Source organism: Stegodyphus dumicola, chromosome 7 (genome assembly GCF_044657685.1).
Source record: "Stegodyphus dumicola isolate Sdum_Otavi_A_Nest chromosome 7, ASM4465768v1".
Classification (NCBI taxonomy): domain Eukaryota; kingdom Metazoa; phylum Arthropoda; class Arachnida; order Araneae; family Eresidae; genus Stegodyphus; species Stegodyphus dumicola.
This window is the reverse complement of record NC_140774.1, coordinates 146020635-146046203: the sequence shown is the minus strand read 5'-3', so window position 1 is coordinate 146046203 and position 25569 is coordinate 146020635. Positions and strand designations below refer to the sequence as shown.

Sequence of the window (25569 nt, the reverse complement as noted above, 5' to 3'; positions counted from 1 at the left end):
TGTTTTACAAAAACAATACTTATAGAGTGATCTGATAATGCAGCCACACTTTGTGTAAAATATATTAATCCATTTTTTTATGTTGTGGAGTTTTACTGTCACTTCATCTTTTCGTTAGCTCTCAACAAGATGTAAATGAGATATGAGTATTTAAGTCAGAGTACTTGAAATTTTGAGTCGAGAGTTTTTGCCGCGTTTTTCTTGGATTACAAATTCAACATCAGCCACTTCGCTAACCGAAGTAATTTGTAGTCTCCAACATCTACTGAAATTTAGATTTTAAGTTTACTTTTTATTTATTGACATATCGCATGTTTCGGATATTCAATTTGTAAGTATAGGATATGCATTTGTTCGATTGTTAAAAAAAGGTTGTTTAAACCTTTCTTCTGTTTCAGCAGTTCATTTGACAGACGGAACAATAATTCGTTTGCCTGCCTTAGTAGAACTTAAGAATAGAAGAGAAGATTGTAAATAGTAAACATTCAAAAGGTTTCCGATTAAGCATTTTATAAAATTTGACGTCGTGCAAAACAGTTTATCGATTGCAGAATTTATTTTGAATAAATCAAGACTAAGAGTTTACTAGCACTAATTTCCCATTTTACTTAATTTCCATACTTCTATAACTGCAAGTACGGAAAAGCATAAAAATGTATTATTATTACTAAATGCCTGCTTCGGAATTGCACATGATAAATAATTATTTCAAATTACATTTTTGTCCTAAAATACTAAAAATGTAATTTGCATGATAATTTTTATATGATTTTTTTGACATTTTGATACATAACAGGCAGGAAAATAATTGATTGCTACTCCATTGCATATTACATAACTTATAATGGCATCAAAGCCCCTAGGAATATTCTGGATTTTCCCGGAAAGAATTCATCAAAATGTCTTTCACGTAGTAATCACTTAAGACGATGCCGTTTGAGTATAGTCTCGTGTTATCTTTAGTTGTTTTTCTCAGGTAAGTGCTCTGGGAATATGAGATTTGTTATTGCGTATATGTACACAAATCGTGTTCCATCAGCAAGTATAGCTAATTTCTTTTTCTCTATCAGCAGCGCCAAGTAACAGATTCATTATAGAACTAATAACGTACATAAGGATATTGTAAGGCGTTTTGGTGTGATTAAAGAATGCCAAGAAGACAGGAATGAAATACACTAAAGGTATCTAAATAACCAAATCAGATATATAATACACGTTATCATCTTTAAGTAAAGAATACTAAATTAAGATTAAAATTATTTTTCTTTAGTGCCATATTTATGGATTATACAAGCAGATATTTTGATGTTCGGTGCAACTGTTATTCATTCTTCCCATTCTTCCCGTTATATTAAATTAAACAGCAAAGGAATTAAAGACATTCCTTAAATATACTTTTGTGATATATTGGTGAACATGGAAGTTTGATAGCTCTGAGACTCAGGTTCGATTTCTCCAGTAGTCACAGTTTGTGTTCAAAGCTTCTTTCAAAGTTACCTAATTTGTAATCATTAATATTGTCTACGATCATCTGAACTAAACGTGATTGTGAATTATTCATCACGTGTTTATATTTATCACCTGGTGTTCGCTTCTTCCACCAGTCATCATTCAGATAAATGATACAAGGCATTAAATGCTTTTATACCATAGTTTTGTGAAATAGTAGTACATTCATTGACCCGATTACTTAGAAATGATTCCTGCGAAAGCTCAGTTATCGCCATTGTATTAAACATCGTAATGCAGTGTTACAGATTTGATTGCTGTCCAAGGCAATGTTATCATCACTATAGTGAACAATCTCTCTAGCAAGTATACCGTTATTTAGTTTCAGTCCAGGTTATGATTACACCCTAACCTCCAACAAATCAGCAAACAAAAATAGTAGTTTTCCTTGCTAACTAAGTAATTAAACTTCAACTGCTGAGTTTGGATTATTCGCCGTGTCACAGTTCACTGCAGGGAAAATTTGATTCAAGAATTCCCTCTGGTCTAGTAATAAGCGTTTAATTGCAGTATCCATAGAACAGATTATCATGAGCAATGAAAGGTTCCTTAAAAATTGTTAAAACAAAGCATGATTTCTTTCTCAAAATGCGGTTAAAAACTGTCTTCGAATGTTGAATAAGTAAGAAATCATGGGAAATGAAATGTCATTTCAGAGGGATTGATTAGTTTTGAAAGTTAGATATGCATCGACCGAACTGTATGATGCTAGTAAAAGATTCCAAAAAGCAGTTAGATTTATGGATGATAATGATGTAGAAAAGGCAGAAAATGTAGAAGGTTTCATGATATTACATCATTTTGGCAAAAGCAGTAGAAGGTTTAAAAGCATTTAGACCAAATTTAACATTTAACTGGCCAACATACGAACTTGGGAAAACCACTTTCAGTGACAGGTATAGCATGAAATTTAAAATATTGAGATTTTTGAGTCATTTAAATTTGTTAAGAATGTTGCGATATCTACGAAACATGAAATTCATATGCCTGGGAAAATTGTGTTTTATGGCCTTATTTTATCCTTACTTTGCTTATCATTCTAACGCTTCATTGCAAAATTGATTTTGGCTTGAATTACAATAATTAATAAGTCACATTATTTCATTTCACTGACGTACAATTGAGGCTGCTATAATATAAGTAGATAATTTAGTTTTTCTGAGCTCTTCGTACGCTAACGAGTGAGGCTACTCTAATTTAGCTCAAAAACGAAGCCACAACGGAATCCCTTACATAACTGCGGATGTGAAAAATCATTAGACTGAAACAAAAATTCAATAATTTGGATAAAATCATTCTATAAATGGAATTACTTCTGATATTATATTAAGCCTAAATCAGTCATTGAAAAACACACATTCATTATAGTCAACAGTCATTGAAAAATACACGTTTTATTGTTACATTTGATAACTTAATAATGGCAAAACCTATAATATTGATTTATTATTTTCCGCCATTTGCGACTTCTTTTCTCCCGCTTTTAATATGTTTTGGCAAACTAATTACTGTAGGACTGTAGGTATTAGCAGCTTATATATTTTCCCTTAAGTTTCCTAATGTTGGCCCCATCAGTGGATGAGTGGTAGCCATCGTTGAATACTATGAATTCGACCCCGTTTGGGTTCCAAGAGAGCGGTTTGGTTATGCAATTGGTTTTCCCGGTTTTCCACATATGTAACGTGAGCATCAGTCAATTTCGCACAGAAAATCCTTCACGAAGATATCCCTTTCCTTACGCAGGTAACCATCATGTGTTTTGCCACATTCCAGAAGCCTAGCCTAATCATCTTCTCTGATTCAATTTTTTATACTTTATTTTATAGGAAAAATGATCTTCTACCTTTCAAAATTTCAGTTGTTCATGAATATTTAAATGAAAATAGCATAATGAGAAAGATATTGTAAAGCAATTTAACATTTTTCAATAATCTGTGGTCTGTATTATAAACATTTGTTCTAAAATATTGTTTACACCAAAATCCGAAAGGAAAAATGTGACAAAAAGTGAAACTGAAGCCAAGAACAGAATAAAAAAGTAAATTGAGCTTACAAAATTGGAAATGTCAATAGATGTAACACATAAAAACATTCAATGGACCTGGAAATAGTGTTGCTAGAACAGAGAATAACATTGTTTAATAATAGATTAACAGCTTGCAGGTTCAAATAAAAAAGGTTAACATTATGTCCAAGTCTTTAAGATACGATAGATATACGTATTTAGATTGAAATAATGAAATAAAAAAATATTAGAGAATAGAGTAAAGTAAATCACACAGAAAATATTTTATTACACAGCAATTATTATTATTCAGTTTTATTTTATACTTTAATTTGTTGTTTCATTACAAAGGATTGATTATTATTCAATTTCATTCAATTCATTTTGCAACAAAGCACTGATAATTATCCAGTTTTAAATTTTTGTCTTAATTTAATCTTAATTAAAGTATTATTTTTAGAATATAAGCACATTTTCTTTATGAAATTCTGAACATTTTAGCCCAAAGAAGCGCTAGCCCGGAAGAGATATTAGTCTCGAAATGGCAATTTGTGTCTCTAGTAGACAATTTGCGTCTCCGTAGACGTCCATTACATTTTTAAAATTGTTGGCACCAAATATTATCGCCCTGTATTATATTTAAAGAAATTAAATCATGAAGAATTTGCGTGAGTATATGCATGTTTTTCGCATTGTAAAAAAACGGCGTTATCTAGAGCTATGAAAGTTTGAATAATGTAGTCTTCCATCCCAATATACTCACCTGGAAGCTCGAATTTGGAATCTGGAATTTGTTTTATTGGCCCTTTCACATGCTGTAAAACTGTAACGAATTTTTGATCAACAATTTCAACGATTTCAAAGAGAGCAATGACATTGTACGGGAGAAAATGTCCAGCGTACGAGACTGTCTATCAGAAATTCTAAAGCTATAATCTTTTTCAATTGTTTTCGCCCAAAGGGACATTAGCTCAAATGCTTTCGAAACGTATATGTGGCTCTAAATGAAAAAAAAATTCTCTTTGGGCGTAATAAAAATCTGAAAACTTTCAGATTTAATGTTTATTTCAATGAAAAATCAATCTTCTCTTATAACTGAAACACTCTATGTTCTTAAGTAACCAGAGTGTCTTTAAGTTAGAGTGTATTCGACGGACTAATCAGCGTGATGAGTGCTGAAGATTTTGAAAAGGTAAACGTACTCAGTAACAAGATATCAAACTTTTGAGAGCGATCTCTGCCTCAAGTGCTAGGTACGATAATACTGGGTGATCCAAAAGTTTCGGACATCAATCTTTCAAATATTTTTAAAATTTCAAAGATGTTACAGATTCCAAAATCTTTCAAAGACTTTAGAAATTCCATTTCCTGGAATTTAACAATTCCAGGATATTAATGAAAATTTTTTCAATGGATGATACCCCTTTACTCTAACAAATAACATGTCATTTGAAATTTCAGTTGCAGTTGAAGCTGTTAGTTTTTAAAGCCCTTTGTTTGGTCCAAGATGGAGATGAGTATTTATCAAGCAGAACGAACTTTTATGACTGAGTATTCTAATTAGTATTGATTCAGTATAACTGACTTTTTGGAATTCTTACAGTAAAGTTGTTGAAGCGTCTAAAGAAGCCTTTCCAAATGTTCCTGAGCTTAACAAGACAATGGTTTTCTGCTTGGTAACCTGATATCTAAAAACTGGAAGCGTTCACTATGAGAAATGAAGTGGTCTCTGACTTTGCCAAACTAGGACAAAATATACCAATGTCAGGAATAAACTGTTACAATCACCTATAAAATGTGTGGTAAAGATTACATCGAATTCATATTTATAAGTTGCAAAGTAATGCACAGTCACAAAACTCAGCTCATCTTGTAAAAATCTCAACTTCATCTTGTGTTAGAAAAATGTAGCTTTAATTGAAACTTTTAGTGTTGTATTACTTGTAATAGCATAGCAGCGTCCTCTATTGAAAAAAATAACTGCAATTAACATCCATTTTGGAATTTTCCCAGTTTGCTAAAGTCTGATATGCGCGACGTTTGGATCAGCTTGCAGTTGTCGTACATGTACGGTAGTACACACTGCACGGAAGTCAGTGAAAAATATTTCGAATTCTCTAGCTATAAATGACACAGCAATATTGTCTTGAGAAAAAGTAATTCAGATACGAATCCGATAGAAAATTAGTCATCCATTATAAAACATGTGTCGAAGAAAATAAGAATTAACAGAAAATTGGAGGTCATTGAATGCCAAATTACAAAAATTTGGCACCATGAAATAGATATTAAAAGAAATTATATACAATCAATAGAATAAGTAGCGAGGTACCAAAATTTGAAGAACACGACTTTTACCTCAAATGTTATGTACGATAATACAGTGTGTTCCGTATAATTCTTAACTGAATTGATATTTGAAGGCATTTTTAGGTGGTTCAGAAAAAGAGTTTCTACACTAAGTATTAAATTATCTACATTGCATTGAAATGTTTTCATTAAATATCATTAACATGATAATTCTGAAAATTTGCCCTTTTTGAGTCTAATAATCTGACAACATCTGCATTGAGAAAAATTATTGTTAAGACTTTTGCACAGATGAATCATTTTATGTTATTCATACGAGATCTTTAATGTAATTTGTTGCGTACGGTTATTTATTTAAGGCCGGTTATTTTCATACAGCAGTTGCTATTCATTTTTTCTTGGATAATTTTAGTTCTTTTTGTTCACATACAGGAGCATGCTTTCCTTATTAAACGTATGTGACTTCCAGTCAGTTTTCCTTAACAAACTTTGTGTGTTAGTGGTCTTACATTTCCATTTCTAATCTCCCCTTAACTAATAGACAAACACCATATTGCTTTAGGTTCCATTTGTTGTCTGTGACACTATAAGGTTTCCGACGATAATGCTAATTTCTTCTTAGAATAGTACAAATGATTCGTAATATGAATCTTAGTCTTAAAGCACTATACCCGAGTTAATGCACGAAATTCAAGCCGTACGTGAGACACAAAAGGAATCTAATTTAGATTTCCATGTCTCTTTCTTGGCAAGTTTCGAAGGAAATTCCTGTTAGATGTCCAAATAGAATCCTTTGAAATTTCATCTGTTGTAAAGAAAACATAGAAACCTATTGCAGGTTATATTTAATTACTTTCCTTATGACTATCATACGTCTTATGTTTGGAATGCATTTATGGGCTTTTTGAATTCTGTAAGCTTATTATTCGACGTATTAGTAGACAATAAGAAACAATACAAATATTCTTATAAATTTCAACTCCTATCAAGACATTGTATAAAATGATTTATAAATATTGATATTTATTAGAGAGATTATAATATGTTGTGAATTATCAAAGTAGCAGTAGTCTGTAAGATACCCTGATAAAAAGTTCATTTTTGGCATCGAAAAAAAGGTCCCATGACAAAACATCTGTCCATGACCAAAAAAAAAAGCCTTGTTGTGTTGAATAAATTTCGTTGTTAGAATGTTGCCGTGCCTTACTTAATTAATCTAAAATTTTTAAATTAATTAAGTGTTCTATTATTAATTGTTAATTCGTAAAAATAATTGTTGCTGTAAGTAGTTATGTGTATCGTTGTTGGTAGTTAAATAGTACTTAGTAGATATTTGCTCCGAAAGTGGCACTGACAAGAGTGATTCTACAAGTTCTCAAAAATAATAATGGGAGCATCCGTACTAAACATATAGACTTGGAATGAATAAAGGTAATAGCAGGTTCCTTCCTTTCAGCGAAATGCGCATTTCAGCTGTTTATCAGTCTGAAATTATTTGCTTCCACCAGTCAGTAATCGGCGAAGTTGGAGATTTAGTAGCAGATCTTAAGTTGGAAAGAAGTTGACTAAGTTATTTAAAAGAAGAAATTTAAAATTATTGCATAGAGATGGGTAATATCTACAATTAGAGATTCGAAATTCCCAATGAATGCTGAAAATGTAAAACAAAGGAGATAAAAGTGATTTAATGACGTTCTTAAAACATCCTATATTTTGTATTATCTTTTTATATTGATATTAAAAGATAAAACCTCGGGAGATAAGGAAGCTATCTTTAGGTTGCTTATATAAAAAAATCCTGCTGCGGATAAATTAGGTTCCGAATGTTTAGAACCTGGAATTAGCTCTAACGAAAAAGAGAAGTTCCACGAAGTTGCACATATTAAAATATATACACATATACAGCAGAAATTAACCTATTAATTATATAGTAGACATACATTAATGCAAAGAGCACCAATTTGCAAATATGAGCATGCCAATCCGTAGGAAAAGCTCAGATCGTATAATTGATGTTTTATGATAGATGAGCTACCTCAACAGCTGATTAAATTGTTCTATTGATCTAATATTTTATAAATTAAAATTTTCATCTAAGCAAAGTGTGACATAGAGTTACAGTTAATAAAAATTCCATTAAATGATTTATAATTGAATAGAATCTACACCAGCATATTACTTTTTATGAAATTATGCAATTATATTAAGTAAAAATTAAACTTCATATGCAATATTTATCATGGATTGTGTCTACTATTAGGCATACAACTCCATTTATATAATAAAGGGAATCCATTATCTCTTATTATAGCATCAAAACTCTAAACATTATTTATTCGCATTTTTACTTTGAATCCTTGAGATAAAATCACATTAATATTTTGTTGAATGAAAAGAAATTATCTATTTTAAAAATAATTCAGAACATTATTTCCGAAGTGATAAAATCTATAGAGGGCATAAAATGTTTAGCTTAAATCAACTTACTAGTAAACTCAGTAGATTCAAGCTGTTTGTTACCCATTCATAAGGTTTCACTGGTACTACCCAACATCTAAAACATTAAAAATATATGATTCTATAGAGAAACATTTTAATATTTAAATTACAATAATATTCACTTGCGCTTATAATAAATAAGAATTTTGAGGCACATAATACAAATTATTCGCAAAACGTCACGTATGTGATAGTTCAAACTGTAGTAAAATCCAGTCATGTAAAACATACTTTTAAGGTAAAAAAAATCTCATTATTTTCAGTCTTATAATATTCATACTTGTGTGAAACTGATATTATACATCACCGTAATGTAATACAGGAAGGCATCGTTAACACGACTCCCGAGGTTCGAAAAAATCAAGAGATAGCGTTAAAAATTCGTGTTAAATGGGAACTCAAATTTTAGTTCTAAAATCGTTTTTTAAAAATACTTTAGCAATTTACAGAGTATACATAAGTTCTATAGTATAACTTTGTATGTCGTCATAGAAAACACTACATTACTGCATTAAGTACTTTACTGTAACTTGAAAAAATTATACTTACGGACCATTTTCTGGTGACAAATTCCTGTATATTTCGCTATCACACGTGAGAACGAAAATACCTGGTAACTTTAAGGCCAGATGTATTTATTTATGGTTTCCGTAAAATTAACGGTCAATTCGGATGTTGCAGCAAAACTTTCTGAAGTGTTCATGACGTGTAACACTTCCTGGTGGGTGGGCGGATTGATGTCCATCTCATTTTCTTCTGATGACATTTCTTGGACATCAAACACAACTGCTTATACATTAAGTTCATTGGAGCATACGTACGGCAACTTCGTCATCTGTGCTAGCAAACTTCTTAAATCTAACGCCAGGGCTTTGTCGTCATCTAACTCGTCAACAGGATTAGCGTATTTATCTACTGAAACAGTTCTTTTCCAGGATGGGGCGATAGCTATTATGGCATCAAGCACACTCCAAGCTAGCGTTTCTGTCTTCATTTTAGTAGCGCTAATTGGAGCTCTCACAATTAAGACTTCTGCATAAAAGCAATAATACTTACACCCAAAGACTTATTTATGACTAATCATTAAGATTTTTATTAAGACTGAAGACGACTTGTATTTGGGGGGGGGGGGATGAAACTTTACATTTGTCATATTCAGATCATTTAAGTTAAGTTATGGGCTGTATACTTACCCAATGTCATAAAAACATGTCTATTCAGATCCAGCATTCGATTACTAAAATGAAGAACATACTTTAAAATGATGAGCTGTTGATCCAATCTTTGTTATAGTGAAATGGATTATGATTTATTTAGTGAATTCTAATTTGTAGTTATTGTTTATGTTACAGTTTACTTTTAGTTCTGACTGGTTTTGCTGCATTAAAATTTTACTTTTTTATTTTGTGACATTTTTTTTTACTTAAATACTTTTATTTTTCCGCTGATCGGAATGCATCAACATCACTCTTTTAACGCTTAGTTGAGTAAGAGTCGGTTTACACTAAGGGAGAATTAGCTGTTTCATATGAGAAAATATAAGAATTTGTTAGCTTAATTTAGCAGTGTTCATTATTTCATTATGTACGAGTAAATCAAAAACATTACTATTCTGTGACGTTACGTCGCGCCACCACGATCCTGAAAAGGTATTAAGAAATACGCATCACCGTTTTTTAAAATTCTTTTTATTATTGAATTTGCTTATATTGTGATGGAGTTTTATTTTGTGAATTTCTTAATTTTTATTTTTCTTAATTTACTTTAATGTACCAAACAATAGTTTTTCGAAGGATCATTGCTACCTTTCCTTTTCGTAATAAGTATTTATGTATATTTTACCACATATAACAAAACAAAACTTTACTTCTCTCACTCATCTTTCTGGCTTGGTTTTATAATTTCTGTTACGAATGAAATAAACACGGATTTTTATTATCCAGATGTTAGTTATAAAATGATTAATCCTCAAAGTGATAATCTTTAAATCAGCTTGTGAATGTTCTTTATTTTTGTGTACAATAAAGGGCTTCTTTAAATAAATGAATGAACTCTCCTGTCAGAAACATCTGTGGAAAACGACATCCTGTACTTAGACCTCGCTTTTGTAAAAAATCATGTTTTCTACTCTGAGTGAACAAATGGAACTCTTCAGTTTTATTTCCTATATATTTTGCACAAAATGGGAACCAAAACAAATACGAGTTTTCAGTTGCTCTTACGACTTATTAATAACATTATTGAATGATATTATAACCCGAACGATAGTAAAATCGAAACGTCCCCATTTTAATTGTAGAAGCACATTTTGCAACAGAAAAGCATTTCTCAGATCACGTATTTTAATCTATTAAAGGCCCAAAATAATGAAAATGGACAGCTTGATTTTGCAAAAAAAACTTTTCTTTCAAAGCATATTCCAAGAAAAGCACAAGTACATATGATTAAAATTTTATATTATTGCGCAATAAATTGTTTCCTAATTTATCATTCGCGGAAAGGATTTTAAACTATAAAATATAGAAGAATGCAGATCGCAAGTGCAGGTTGCAATAATAGATACATTTAGCCATTTTCGGTAAATTTGATCTCTTTGCAACCAAAGCACCTTTTACATGTAAGAATGTGTGTTTCAAGTTCAAAATATTTCCCCCCAGGTGATTAAGGATAATGATTAATACTAATTATAAATGTAGAATGCCATCATTCACAACAGATAGATGGCGCTGCCCGCTGTCGAAGAGAACACTTGTGTTTGGTGGAGAAAGGCAGACGAGGCCACCAAGACTAAGCAGAGATGTACACGTTGTAGAGACATTAGGTTATATTGAAGCAGGAGATGTGAAAAATGAGCAATGCTCTCCCCGGGACTCGAACCACGGACCTCTCAAATACGCGGCGAGTGTGCTGACCACTACACCACGAAGGTGTGCTAAGAATGACGCAGAAAATACTTTATATACTCCCTATTTTAAATGGCGACTTGAGTTTAGGGGACCCAGTCGCCAAATCCTGGTGGAGAAGAATCATCATTCACTACCTTTTAGTTCGGGCGCCACTGTAGAGACATTAGGTTATTTCGAATCGAGATATGAAAAATGAACAATGCCGTCGCCGAGACTTGAACCACGGACCTCTCAAATACGCGTCGAACGTGCTGACCACTGCACAACGAAAGCATGCTAAGAAGGCGTGAGAAATACCTTATAGCGTTATAAGATGAAATGAAAAACTTTTTTCTATTTTCATAGTGTGTAGAAATTGTTACTGTGTTCAATTAATATTCAAGTTAATCCATCAATTGGACTATTTTATTATTAGATCCTAGGCACGAAGTTCTGCAACTAATTATGAAATAAGTATCCAGCCAATACGTATTGAGTTCACAGCCCGCGATGAGCCTAGTATAGTGAATAACGACGAAGATTACGATTGTGGGAACGAGTACGTTTGTTTCGATATTTATTTCCATATTCTTACTTGGTCAAATAGTTATCGTTAATTAAGAAAATTAAGAATTTAATTCTAATCTTTAAATTCTATTCCTATTCTAGAAATTCTATTGCTCGAAACTCAGATTCTTTAAGAGCTGATCATACTATTATAGTTTATTAAACTTTTACATCAAATTTTACAACAATAGCTCGAGATGTAAATTTTGTTGTTTTCCATCTGATTGTAATGTCGCCGAAACGAATTAAAATTTACCTCAAATTTTCACTACAAAAGATTTTATTTATGTATGTAATTTGTTACATCTTTATTATGAGTCAAATTCTGATAAAAACTGTGATTTAATATTGAAGAGTCTTTGTAATTTTAAGATCAGAAACTGATGACGATGGTGAATTCTTCAAAAACGAAAGTGTTCGCGATTCTGATAAGGATGAAATGTATTAAGGAAGAGAGTTAAAGAAGGCAGTTTTGAAGAGACACATTTAGAAGACGAAATTCAGATGATGTTTGAGAAGACGGATTTAGATGACGTATCCAGACGCTATCTAAGAAGAAGCGTTTAGAAGACGTATCCAGATGATGTTTAAGAAGACGTACGTACGAAGACGTATTAAGAAGGACTTACCCAGACGACGTTGAAGAAGAGATTCCATGATGAAGAGATTTGAAGAAGATTCCATGACGAAGAGATTATATGATGAAGTTGCGAAAGATGACGTTTTGAGATGACCATGACGAAGAATCAGGCAAAACTCAGTGAAATTTAAAATTATCTTTTTCTCTCTGTTTTGTCTTTAATTTTGCAGATCTCCAGTAGATAATGATGTTATTTCCAACATGCGAGGGCATATGCATGAGTGTGGTCGAGTAGCTGGAGGATGTCATCTTTCACAATAGACAGTTAACGCAGCACGCTGTCTGAAGAGAACTCTTGTTTTTGTGGAGAAACGCAACCACCACGACGAAAACGAGATGTACGTGTTAAAAGGATGAAAGAACGTTTTGCTATTTTACGTAACTATGACAGTTCTCTTTTAAATATTCGTGTTCCTGTCGTCCATTTTCATAGTGTATATAAATTGTTAATGTCGTCGTCATTAAATATTCAAGCTATCTATGAGTTAGGCTAGTTTATTATCAGACACTAGACACTAAGTTCTTCAGCCATTTATAAAGTAAATATTGAGCTTATATTAATAATAGTGTGCAAAGTATCAAAAGAACAGTACGCTGTACGTAATGCTGTTCAATGGATATCATTCGAAATGCGCAAAACAAGAATGCACTGAGTTTATTGCCTAAACCATCTAATCTGTGCAACTGTTTTGTTGCTTTCAGTGAATCCTTTTTGTCTTAACGTGTCTCATCGTCTAGCCTAGCGACAAAAAGTAATGGATTATTATTTGAGAAGAGGAAACAGCTAATCTATTTAATCATTTGAAGGTTCAAATGCATATTTTGTACACTTTATGCTTAAACATTTTACTTAGAATGGGTGTTTAAACAAATCTATATTTTAAACTAAAGTGTAAAGAAATGTAGCAATTTACCTAAAATGTTCATTTCAAATGAAAACCATTACAGAATTTCTCATATATTCAATTACACGAATTGACATGTGCACTTTACAATATTACTTCTCATCGAAATCGCATGATTTTCGGCGTTTCGATTTTCTAATTAAAACATTTACGGCAAAATACACTGAACAAAATGAAGCCAATTAATTGAAATAAAAATTTTTATTTTATGTATGAAGAATTGAAAAAATGAAACTTACTGTTCGTTAGCAAAATTCCACCTTAATAGTGCAAATGTACTCACAGGGAAAATTGGGAAAACTGAAAAAGAAATTTAAAGGTTAAAATTCAATACGAAATAAAAGTGAAAAATGGCGTTATTTCTGCATATATGAGAACAGATATTGAAATAGTAACACATTTTTCAATGAAAATGATATAGAATTGAAATAGTAACACATTTTTCAATGAAAACGATAAAGAAATACTTGAATCTTGATTTTAGTTCCAATCGTCATGAAGATATTTTTGTGCGATAAATTTCTCTTCCATGATTATATTTTTTCCAAACATCCTGAACAAATACTTTCAACATGTACTGGTAACCACAGAAATCATAATTTATCCAAATGTTTTTTGATGAAACTATGGAAATGAAATATAAAGCATGCTAATGTGAGCACGCATTATCAGAGAAATCATATTACTTACTCTAGCGGTAAAAAGCTGTTGTGACTAATCTTGCTTGTCTGATATAATAACTAGCCCACAAAATTCATCGTAGTGAGGTGGCAAGACCCTTGGGCGCCATACAGGTAACAAGAAATTTTGTTCAATTTCGCCCCCAATTTTGAAGAAGAGCACCTCGGAGAGGAACGAGTCCAAAGGTCTACCAACCCTTCTTCCACAACCTCTCAAGAAGACTTTCGTCATGCCGCATATTTTGATTGCACCTATGCCGCACAGAGACTATATAATTACAAATATCCATGCCTTCTCTGGGATTCGAATCCGGTGGCCTTAGTGTACGGCAGTCAGAATCACTAACCGCTATTAGTGTAATGAATGATACAGATAAGAAAAGCAAATAAAAAATGGTGAAAAATACAAATGAAAATAAAAAATATGCTAGAGAATTAATCATGAAATTCTTACAGATTGTTTGGCAGAAATGGATCATAGAAAGAGGCGTGCTTATTTTTCAAAATATGATATTTCTGTAACCATGACAAGTGTATCTTAACACAAATCCTACAAATAAAACAAGCGCATAGCAATGCATAAATGATCTATGTTATCGATACGCTTTCTCCGGATTTGGCACTATTTCTTACCTAATTAACATAAATATTGTCATTATTCATTTTTCTATTATGACATGGATGGAACATGCACTGACACATAATGGCACTTTTCCAAGAGGCTGAATATTGGATGAATACTTGCAGTCAATAGGGTTGTCAGCTTATTCTGGATCTTATCCTCTATCTTTATTCTTTAACAACTGCCTATAAGTCTTTGCATTTGAGTAGTCAATATCTGTTACCATGCCATATGGAAAACTTTCAACGTGTTTATCAGTCATCTTACATATAAGTAACTAGAACTAAGCAAATTAGAAGTTAATCACTATTTATAGTAATTAGATTTGTTAATAACCTCAACAACTGAGGAAATCAGTTGTTGAGGAAGTCTTTTCAGTTCGTAACTCTAAAAAATTCTCAATGAGATTATAGAAATTAATTAGATGCCTAGATGCGAAATTATGCTGATTCGACCACGTCCAAAAAATAGGTAAACCTTATATGGCGTGATTACAGTTATAATCTTTTCGAGGAATAAATGGACAAAATTTACGGGATCAGAAAAAAAATGAAATTTCACTGTTTTTACTTTTTAGTAGTTACAATGGTTATTACAGTGATAATAGACTATTTACTATGAATTTAAACAATAGATTAATATAATTTTAATTAAATAAATTAAATAATACGTTTAAATAAGTCTAATTATCACAAACATATATAGCAGCACGTATCTAAATAATTATTATACATAGAAATACATTTTGTTTTCAATGTGCCCAAACCAGACCTGTTCAAAATTATCTTTTTCGGAGCAGCATGAGTTTGACATACAATTAGAAAGCTTTTAGAAAAATCGAGTAATGATTTCTGCATGATAGTTCTTATATATCCTCTTCATAGGCATGAGGACATGTCTCATATACAAGAATCGATTATTTCATTTCCTCAAGAAGCCTCATACTTCATTATCGATTGTTTTATCGTAATCCTTTTCGAAGATAAAAATCGAGTTCGACGAATTCTTTTGCAATCGCATTGAGAGTCGCGGTGGAAGAACTGGAAGGAGACGCCTTTCGTCCACCACGGCTGAAGAAATTTTGCCGAACATTTTTTTTTTTAGTCTAAGGGGGTGTGGCACCTTTGTTTACACCCAGAGCACTTAATCGGGACAGCTAGTGGTACTTCTATGCACAATTCCTCACAAATTGAAAAGCAGGAACTATTCTGCACGAAGAAACATCCAATGCTGGATTGCTAATAACAGTTTCTATAGTAGTTTAGTGGCATTTCGCACAGATCACATGTTGGTTACCTTTCTAAAAATTTGCAATAGCGACCTTGATTATTATTGTATTTTATAAAATTTTAAGCTTAGAATTAAGCTTATATAAATGTAGATTTTAACAAAATATTTATGTTATGTGTAAAGAATGATACATGCCTTAAGGGATTAAGGTAACTTAAAATGTCAAAATAACGCAAGCATATAACACATTTTAAAGCTCAAGTTTTTTATAACTAACTAGTATAAATGTAAAAATTTGTGTACTTATTTCGATGCCCTTGATAGTGTACTTGCTACTTTTATAATGGTTTCCAAATATTAACATATTTTTAATAAAATACATTTTTTTCATCCACATAATATTGCTTATATGCACTGCGCTCGGCATTGTTGATAAGCAAATCCGTACGTTCGCTGTCTTTTCTTTCTTTCTTTTTCCTTTTTTTGGTGCTGTCTTTTTACAAAATAGTAAAAAAATAATGCACATTTTAAATGATCGATGCTAAAAATAATAGAATTACATTTTCTTAGAAAGTAAATTTAAAATAGTTTTTCAAACTCTCTAACCCATCATTTTTTAAAATTAAAGTTAATAATGAAAAAATAAAGTAATTAATGAAAGCTCATTTCTAAAAATTTTTAGAGAGGCACGTTATCTGCTCATTTTAAACTCACTTAGGGTTTATATAATTGAAAAGTAATCACTTAAGGTTAAGGTTTTATATATATTAACTGAAAAATGAATTTACCTCGTATTCCTGTGCTCAAATTTCTGATGCTTGTGAGTTTTGATCACCTAGTTGTTTTAACTTTTCCAAGAAATAAAGCAAGACTGGAATGCACATTAGGGCAATCTTATTATATTATCATATGACTATTAAATTGAATAAAATTGCTAAAAGATGTATCCATCTATGTATTAGATTTTTAGATGTAGCCATGCTAAAAGATGATTTGCCAAATATACTTATTAGAAACTTTGAATTTAATAATGAATGTATACGGAAACATGTGCACAAAGTGTTTAACTACTAGCTAATATTTGCTATTCGGCAAGAGGAGGGATGCCTTCGTTCAGGACTTTCTACATATATATCTTATTCATATATATCTTATTCTTATCTTATTCAGCTCATATATATCTTATTCATGGAGAAAACCATGAAAACTAACCACGTAGCCAGCTCTTTCGCCTGTGATATGAACCTGGGTAGAACTTCTGATCTTTTTTTTCTTTTTAGTCATTCGGCACTGGTGGGCCCCTTTTATTCAGCACTTATACTGATCTTACGTGAAATATAACCTGCTTTTTAAGTGCGTATAAAAATAATGAAGTAATTTTTATTCGTTTTATTTTTATACATATATTTTACATAATATACTGACATATGCTTAGTTATTGTGAATTACTTTACTCGAAAACTACAGAGAAAATAAAGACTTGCATATGCCAAAAATGGAAAATATGAAAGATATATGAGTATTCCTTCATATCGTTTTTAGAAAATGTTTTTACCTCTAATTAAATAAGTAAATATAAATTAAATTACTATTAAAAGTATTTTTAAATGAAAGATTTATTCATTTACAAACTTATTAAATATATCAAATTACATAATAATTATAAAAATTATCTAAAGATATAATGACCTGAACATTTAATTGTAAAAATTAATTTTATTCTCCTGACAAGTATTTTTAAAAAACTATTTAAGCAAAAATTGTTCTTACTGGAAAGCAATGTATTAAAACGTGCTGGAAAACGCATTATATGTAATGCGTAGTTAAGGATTTAGTAACGTAGAATTTATAGAATGTTTATTGTTAATTCAAGGGTCAAATGAAATTCCTTTATGTGTTTATAAGATTAGTTCCTTACATTTAAGCGCTTTAAAAAATATTAGTAAACCTTTTTTCTTTTTTTAAATTTTAATCCCTTCCTGAAATCTTCATACAAAGTTAAGAACACGGAAATCAAATATCGGCAACAATATGTAACGTATTTGAATATTAAAATTAAAGGTGCTCTAATTTCAAATAAACCAAACAGATCATTAATAATAGAGTTTTAATGACTATTTTTTTGAATGACTTTTGATTTGAAAGATAAATCAGAAGATGAAATTCATTTCATATATAAGAAAGCGTTTCAGAAAGAGGCCGAATAAATAGAAAAAGAATAATGCGTGATTTTAATGTTAATAATACATTAAACCCTGAATTTAATTTTTATAATCGCTAACCAAGTAAATTCGAATTATCTTAAACATTTTTTTCTAATTAGCAAAACTTGTGAAATCAATTTTTTTAATTGAAAACTGTTCTGAGCAGGCGAAAAGTATAGCATTTGATTTCGTTCAGAATGAAATTTTGTTAAAAATATATTTTTTCACATAGCTAGAATTCTGAAATTTTATAGAATATATATATATTTTATAGAATATATATATATATATATATATATATATATGGTTATATTTGCGACGTAATTATAAAATACTTACCTCTAAATCTATAAAATCCTGTAGCTCATAAAGCTAAGTACAATGTTTTCATAAATAAAGTGTTTTCATAAATAAGGGGGGGGAGGCGCTGCTTCAAAGGGAGCGAATGGCAAAAACCAATTCGGGCCTCACGTTTCCTCCCTCCCTCCACTGTGAGAGGTAAGAATAAATTTCCTACCTCCATGGGGAGAGTCCTGAAATGGAGCGATGGGGAGGATGGCTTATGTCTTGCTTCTGTCTCCATCTTTGACGTATGTATTTTCTGCTGCATGTGAGTAGGAAAATACAAATTTTGGAGTCCAGACTCAGTCTACAGTTAAGAAGACGAATAAATATTTATGTAGAAATAGAGACAATGCCAACACGTGTTCAGAATTGTCTGCAAACTTTTTTCTGCAACCATGTGAGGCGTGAGTATCAGCCGAGGGTAGTACTGGTAAATACTGGTAATCTTGAACAATACATCAAGGGTTCTCAACAAGGGGGTAATTCCCCTAAAGGAAAATGAACTCATTCTGACTTCATCTGTTTCCTGCTGTGCCATTAATCTAATTAATAAATCCAAATTAAATGTGCATATATATTTCTGGGTGTGAAAGGGAGGGGTATGATCTGCTAAAATGGTGAAAAGAGTGCTTGGGCGAAAACGGTTGAGAACCACTACTTTAAATTAATGTAAATCGTTTACCCGTCGATCTTATCTAGCGAATCAGATACTACTAGGACCCAGGAACCAAAACAAATTTGTAAAATAATTCTGATAATTTGGGTATCAAGGCCAAAATGCTTATTCATTCCAATGAATAGCTACATCATTTTCGGTGTAAAAGAAAAAAAAAAGGTAAAAGATACTAATAGGGAAATTTTGAAGAGGCTGATAGATTGATCGAGAAATGATCATGATCATTGTTAGGGCTAGCAGAAATGGATGTTAGATATAATTCGAACGGTCGATGTCAAAATCTCTCGTAATAATTCATCATTTATGTATAATTTTCTCATCATGTATTCTGGAGATGCGTTAAACAGTGTAATTACTTACAGATTCTGTGTAAATAAATTTTATAATTAGTCCAAAGGGATTTGAATCCCGAAGGACTATTAGTTTCGTTTTGGCATTTTGCGTCGGACTCAAAAATGTCGGTTCACTTTTCAAACTGTTGCCACAAAATGTTAGAGTCCTGCATTATATTTGAAGAAATTAAATAATGAAAAATCTGCATAAATGTATGTATATTTCTCGTATTGTGATAAAACAACGGTACATAGAGTCATCGAATTTTGAATAACGTAATCCTCCAACGAATATGAGCATGTGGAAGACCAAATTTGAAATTTGAAATTTGTTTTATGATCGATTTCCTATTTTTTAAAACTTTGACGAATTTTTGATTAACAAACTCAAGAATTTCAAAGCGAGCAATGGCAACGTTGTGCAGAAAAAACATTTTTATCTCCAGCGCGTGAGTCTCTGTATCGGAAATTCTAAAGATATGCTAGTTTTAAAACTATTTTGCGATATTGCTGTTGCATTGGATCTTATGGTTTAAGTGCGAGGAACATGATATTTAATAAAGAAAGGTAACACACAAAATGTTAAAAAACGCCCCTTAGGACGTAATTTAAAATCTGAAACATTTCAGATTTTGTTTTTTAATTAATTTATTAGTTTACTGCGAATATGTGAGAGACATTAAGTTAAAATTTATTTCATTAGATTGAAATCTATTTTATTAGAACAGGAATAATATATATCTTTTTTCCATGATATAAAATTTGAAAATTGATGTAGAAAATGGATATAAATATTAATAGTAAAAGATGAAGTTTGTTTTAAGGCGATGATGACAGTTTAAAAAACACTCAATTTCCAATAGTAAAGAAACGCTTTTTTAGAAAATTCGACCTATCTCTTTAGAAGGCTAGGATGTTTTTATAAAATACTCTACAATTGTACAATACATTTGTTATATTATACGGTCACTTGACTTTATAAGCACCGATTTTCTCCATTGGGAGCTGGTTTTTAAATTTACGCAAAAGAACCTGAGAAAGATTTATCGGTACCGACAGGCAGCGAATGGCGACTGATTTTGAACACATTACTTTCTCAAATTCTGTAAGATTAACAGATACTGAAAGGCATTCAATATTTGTGTTTGGAGTTTACGTGTACCGGAACTAAACGCAGATTTAAGAAAAATAGTCACGTTAGAATCAAACTGTATTTTAGAAGTGGGATATTATACATGTATTGTCTGTATGTATTAGTACGAAAACAGATAATTAAACAAAATGCTTTTCGATGCCCAAATTTCTGTTCGGCAGACTGTAACTTCCGTAGATTCAAGTGAGCGGGAAACTCAGAAAATCCTGTTTTGTATTACGAAATAGATGAGATATTACGTATGAAATTCATAAGTATGTGAAGATTTATTTAGTTTGACTGATAATTAATTTTTAGTTAATGCAGCATTCCTTTCAGTCTGCCCACCAGCGGCCGAGCGGTAAAGTCGCTGAACACTGGTAGTTCGGTCCGAGGTTCGAATCCCGCGAACGGGCTGGCTGCATGGGTGTTTTCGTGGTTTTCCCCATGTGTACCGTGTATACGAGCCAGTTTCTCTTAGAAAGTCCTCCACGAAGGCATCTCTCCCCTTAGGCAGATAGTCCTCGTGTGCTTTGCTATAACTCAACACACCACCTTTCAGTCTTAAATTCACCCACGCTTTCCTGCCAGAATCCTAATGAGATAGCGCGTGTGTATTCAAATTGAGGGAGCAAAAAGTGCTATTTGAGTGAAGGTTTTGAAAGTGATTTTAGAGCGTGCTATGCCTGCTTTAGGGCCCCGTTGCTATTTTGAACTACTAGCGATTTGATTTTGCAGCGTTGTGTGCCTCTAGTCATTAGGCTTTTTTCCGCCAGCATTTACGAGTCAGAGCCTTACTGCAAGTTAAATTATAATATGAGCAATTAGGCTAGTTTAATTACATTTTATTTTAAGTTGAACATTACCTGTCTGCGTTAAACCAGAAGTGTTGCTTTTATGTCAGCCCAAGTGGGGCCATCTCTTCAACAATATGTGATTGAATAAAGAGCCCTTTACACCCTTCATATGACTTTTCTGATGTGTTAAGACGAGATTATTCCTCATACACTCTTTTTAGAGCTCGTTAGTTTGTTTCCTAAGAGAGCGAGAATCTATAAGTGAAAGAAAAATTTCAAAGTGAAAAACTTGCTTGTTTTTGTAAAACGTAACGAATTTTAAGATTCCACACGTTATTAACAATATACAATTTCTGTACGAGAATATGTCGCAGAACTAAGTCAGAAAACGTCTACGTTTTGTCAGAACTGGCATTTTGATAAATGAAATAGAAACTATTAAACGCTACCTCAAAAGATTTAAAAGTAATTTATGCGATAAGTTAATCATTTTCATAATATATAAAATTACTCAATGAATAAATTATACATTCCGACATAATAAAATGAAAATGAATTTAAACAAAATATAGCTTCAAGGATAAAAACGAATATATATTCATTATTCAATAAAATGAATACACATTCATTGCCTGCATTTCTGTGTATCACATATTTTTAATTGTTCAAAGGCATATGTTTATAAGGTATTCTCATTTCTGAATATACTTTATTAATTCATTTGCTTTGCGGATTATAAATAACATGAATCTTGAAGGATTGTGATGGTGTGTTGGTGTATTTAATTATGGCAAAGCACACTAGGGCTATCTGCCTAAGGGGAGGGATGCCTTCGTGGAGGACTTTTTAAGGGAAACTGGCTCGTATACACGCTTGAAGGATTGTGAAAAGAGAAGAAAGATAGTTTTTATTAAAGTATAATATAACCTGAATATTTATTTAGGACATAATCTCCAATTCACGCTTCAAAACTAGATATGTTAAAGTCAAGTTATAGAAAGTTTTTTTATAAGATCAATGGCAGTGTAGAAGACCAAAGACTAATACGCAGAAAAATACCCTTCAGACTATTTTGAACTTATCATTAATAACTCTAAAATAACAGTAATAATATAAAGTGCAATGTTATGTAGGAAGTTTGATTTAAACTTTACACCTTATCTCTGTTTTTGCTTCTTTTCCGTACTTTTTATTTTGTCCATCTATCATTCTAACGGTTTTCGATGATTTGAAAAATATAAAGAATGCGGCAATGTTTTCAATAATATACGTAGGCTGTTCCCAAAGTTCTATAAATTGAACTTTGAGAATTGAGTTCAATTCCTAGAACTTACAGTCAACGCTATCCGCCAGAGATGGATATTATGTTTATGCAGCTATCCTGTGCAATGTTCTTTAGACCTGTTCAATTGGTTGACTGATACAAAAGCAATTTTGTAGCACTGTCTTGCAACTATGGGAGATGCGAAGAGCAATCCTTTTCTTTTTCGGAAAGAGTTCGTGAAAACTTCAGAAATTGTCCGACATTCGAGAGGAGTATTCAATTCCGACGCTTTTGTTCTGGAATATTTTCGCATATTTATGATGTGATCAATTTTAGAATTTAACCAAACCATATATTGGTGTATTGAGGAGACACTAAGAAAGTTGTTTGAGGACGGTTTAAAAAATTAATTTTTTATTGGGATATGTGTATTCATCTAAATAAGAGTTATGTTGATAAACTACATTGTAAAATTGCCGAAATATGACAAAATAAGTAATTTATACCTAAATTCCTTTAACTCTGGAAACATTACTCGTATATAGAATTAATTCATAATAATTAGTACAAAACTTACTGATAGATAGATAATTCACTAATAAAACTAACTGATAGGTAACCTGACTAATAATTTTTCAACGTAGTATCATATTCATATCAAATTCTAGATAAAAATTTCAAATAACTCTTCCATGCTTACCCCAGCCGATGAAATAAAACATGTAGAGAGATTTCTGCTCTGCGAAAGCTGCAGCTATGAGCTTGTGAAGGTAGAAACCCTCGCAAAACATCCACATGTACGTTGTCATGCGGGAATATTTAGTTAGTATGTAAAGCACTCGGCAACCAACCTACAAAAATAAATAAAAAACTAAATTTATTATTCATTCATTCTTACCGATTAAAAAGCATTTCACTCGCATATTTTATTATAATTTCTTGTCGTGCTTGCTTTTCTAGCTGAACAAAAAAGTCTGCTCCGAATTCTGAAAAGCTTTAAGAATAAAATATGTACAAATAATTAACCCAAGCGGCCAAGCTTTTCCCAGCAAAATTCCAAATTCCCAAATCTACCATGAGAAAGAAATATTTTCTTAAATATGATACTTAAATATATGATACTTAAATTTCTTAAATATGATACTTAATTTGATGCTTAAATTAACTTCTCTAATTCTTAAATATGATACTTATATATTTAATAAATAAAAATATGATGCTAAATGATACTTAACTTATAATAGTCTAAGTATAAATACTCTTTATACTTATAAGTACTTTACATACTTTATACTAATATATTATAAATACCCTTTATACTTAGACTTTTTCTTTTAATATACAACCTTATTTTATTGTTCATATTTCAAGATGTTCATGTATACTTACTTAAGATATTACAAAAAGGTTCTTTATTTTGGAATTTATTATGATGAAATTTTCGAATTACTTAATTCTAAGTAAGAAATTCGCTTAGTTTTCTATAAGGGGGCTTTAGGGGTAGGATAATCGAATCCTCGAATCCGAAGAATTTTGGAAATGAAATGAGATTCAAATACATGAATATTCCCTTTTTTATCATTTAAATCTATCGAATCGCAAACTAAGCACTACTGAACATTTGAACTTAAAATATGGAAGGCATCAGTAGCTTCGGACGAAACAGAAGCTTTCATTAAAATACGAACGCAATTGATGCAATTTTAAGGGATCTTAAGCACTTTTATTTGAACTCAGAAAAGAATTTAGCATTCATATGTTTAATATTTATATACGTTAATTTTTTGAATAATAGCCTCCTCTCTACACTTATATTGATTTTAAAACATTCAAGGAAATATTTTAAAAAGTCAGCTATTACTCAGATATTATTTTTGGCAAATTATACTGAAAAACAAACGTCTCAATATTTAAAAATTTTAATTCAATAAAGTGCATTCAACAAGTGCATGTTTCAAGTTGTTATCTATTGTAGTGGATACAGGCAACATGTTTCAGAACATTATATATTGCGTTAGAAACAGGCATGATGTTCCCACGTTACAAATCATTTTTATAAACATGACCTGTTTACATCAATGTTTACTATCAGAATTAAGTTAGAACTAAAACATTATTTACAAAGCTTACATTTACAACAACAACAATTTAGGCTTCCCTGCCCGTGAACTACATCACACTACAGGTCTACTCCCCCTTTGGGCACGTCGTGGAGGTTCAACCTCCACTATTACCCTCCAGAGGAGCAGCGCACCATCTGGAATTCACCAGGCAGCACCGGTCGTCTAAAGCTCCTACCAGTCGCATGGGCGAGCCCGTCGCAGCGGGCCGTTACCCAGCAAACCGGGGGGAACCAAGCCCTCCGGCTACGGTTCCACACCGATCAGGACATGCCAGTCCCCGAGGCCGGCCAATAAATGTCCTTTCCCAGGGGCTTCAGAACCACCAAGTTCATAAATTTTATCCCCGTGGCCGAGACTGCCTAGGTACAGATCCTAGCCAGTAGTTTCGCAGAGTTCTCTACGTCGACCCCCGGCGGGGGAAAGCTTTTGAGCACTGCTGTACAATTGTGCTGGAACTTTAGTAGCTCAGTTTTGAAAATTCGTATTTTTTGTGATAACTGATTTTCAGAAATTGCATTATATCTATCAGTACGTTGTTATTCACATGTAAAGATTGATCATGACATTATAAACTGCAGGGGCTAGAAGCAACTTATTTCTAGTTTATATATCATGTTTATAATCATGACTTGCTTACATCAGTATTTACCATCAGCAGTCAAAGTTAGAAAAGAATATCAAATAATAGTGAAAAGGATATAAATAAATAAGTTTGAAAACAGAAGAAAAGAAATAGCTTCATCTGCATACTTATGCGTACTACGTACTTTTAGATATAGCTGATAAATTGCCAACTTATTTGTATGCAATTCCGTGTGTTTTCTGAAACACACAACAACTAGTT

At 31.8% G+C, this 25569-nt stretch overlaps 1 protein-coding gene across 2 annotated transcripts in view; it reads right to left on the bottom strand.

Annotated features, from left to right (window-relative positions):
• LOC118189561 (calcitonin gene-related peptide type 1 receptor-like) overlaps positions 1-25569 on the bottom strand; it is a 501544-nt gene that overhangs the window by 108349 nt on the left and 367626 nt on the right. For both annotated transcript variants that reach the window (XM_035360181.2, XM_035360189.2), the window contains exons 8-10: positions 23303-23453; positions 13560-13620; positions 8312-8378 (exon numbers count right to left, since the gene is read on the bottom strand). In XM_035360181.2, coding sequence (XP_035216072.1) covers positions 8312-8378; positions 13560-13620; positions 23303-23453 — 279 coding nt within the window. The remainder of the gene's footprint in view (positions 1-8311; positions 8379-13559; positions 13621-23302; positions 23454-25569) is intronic.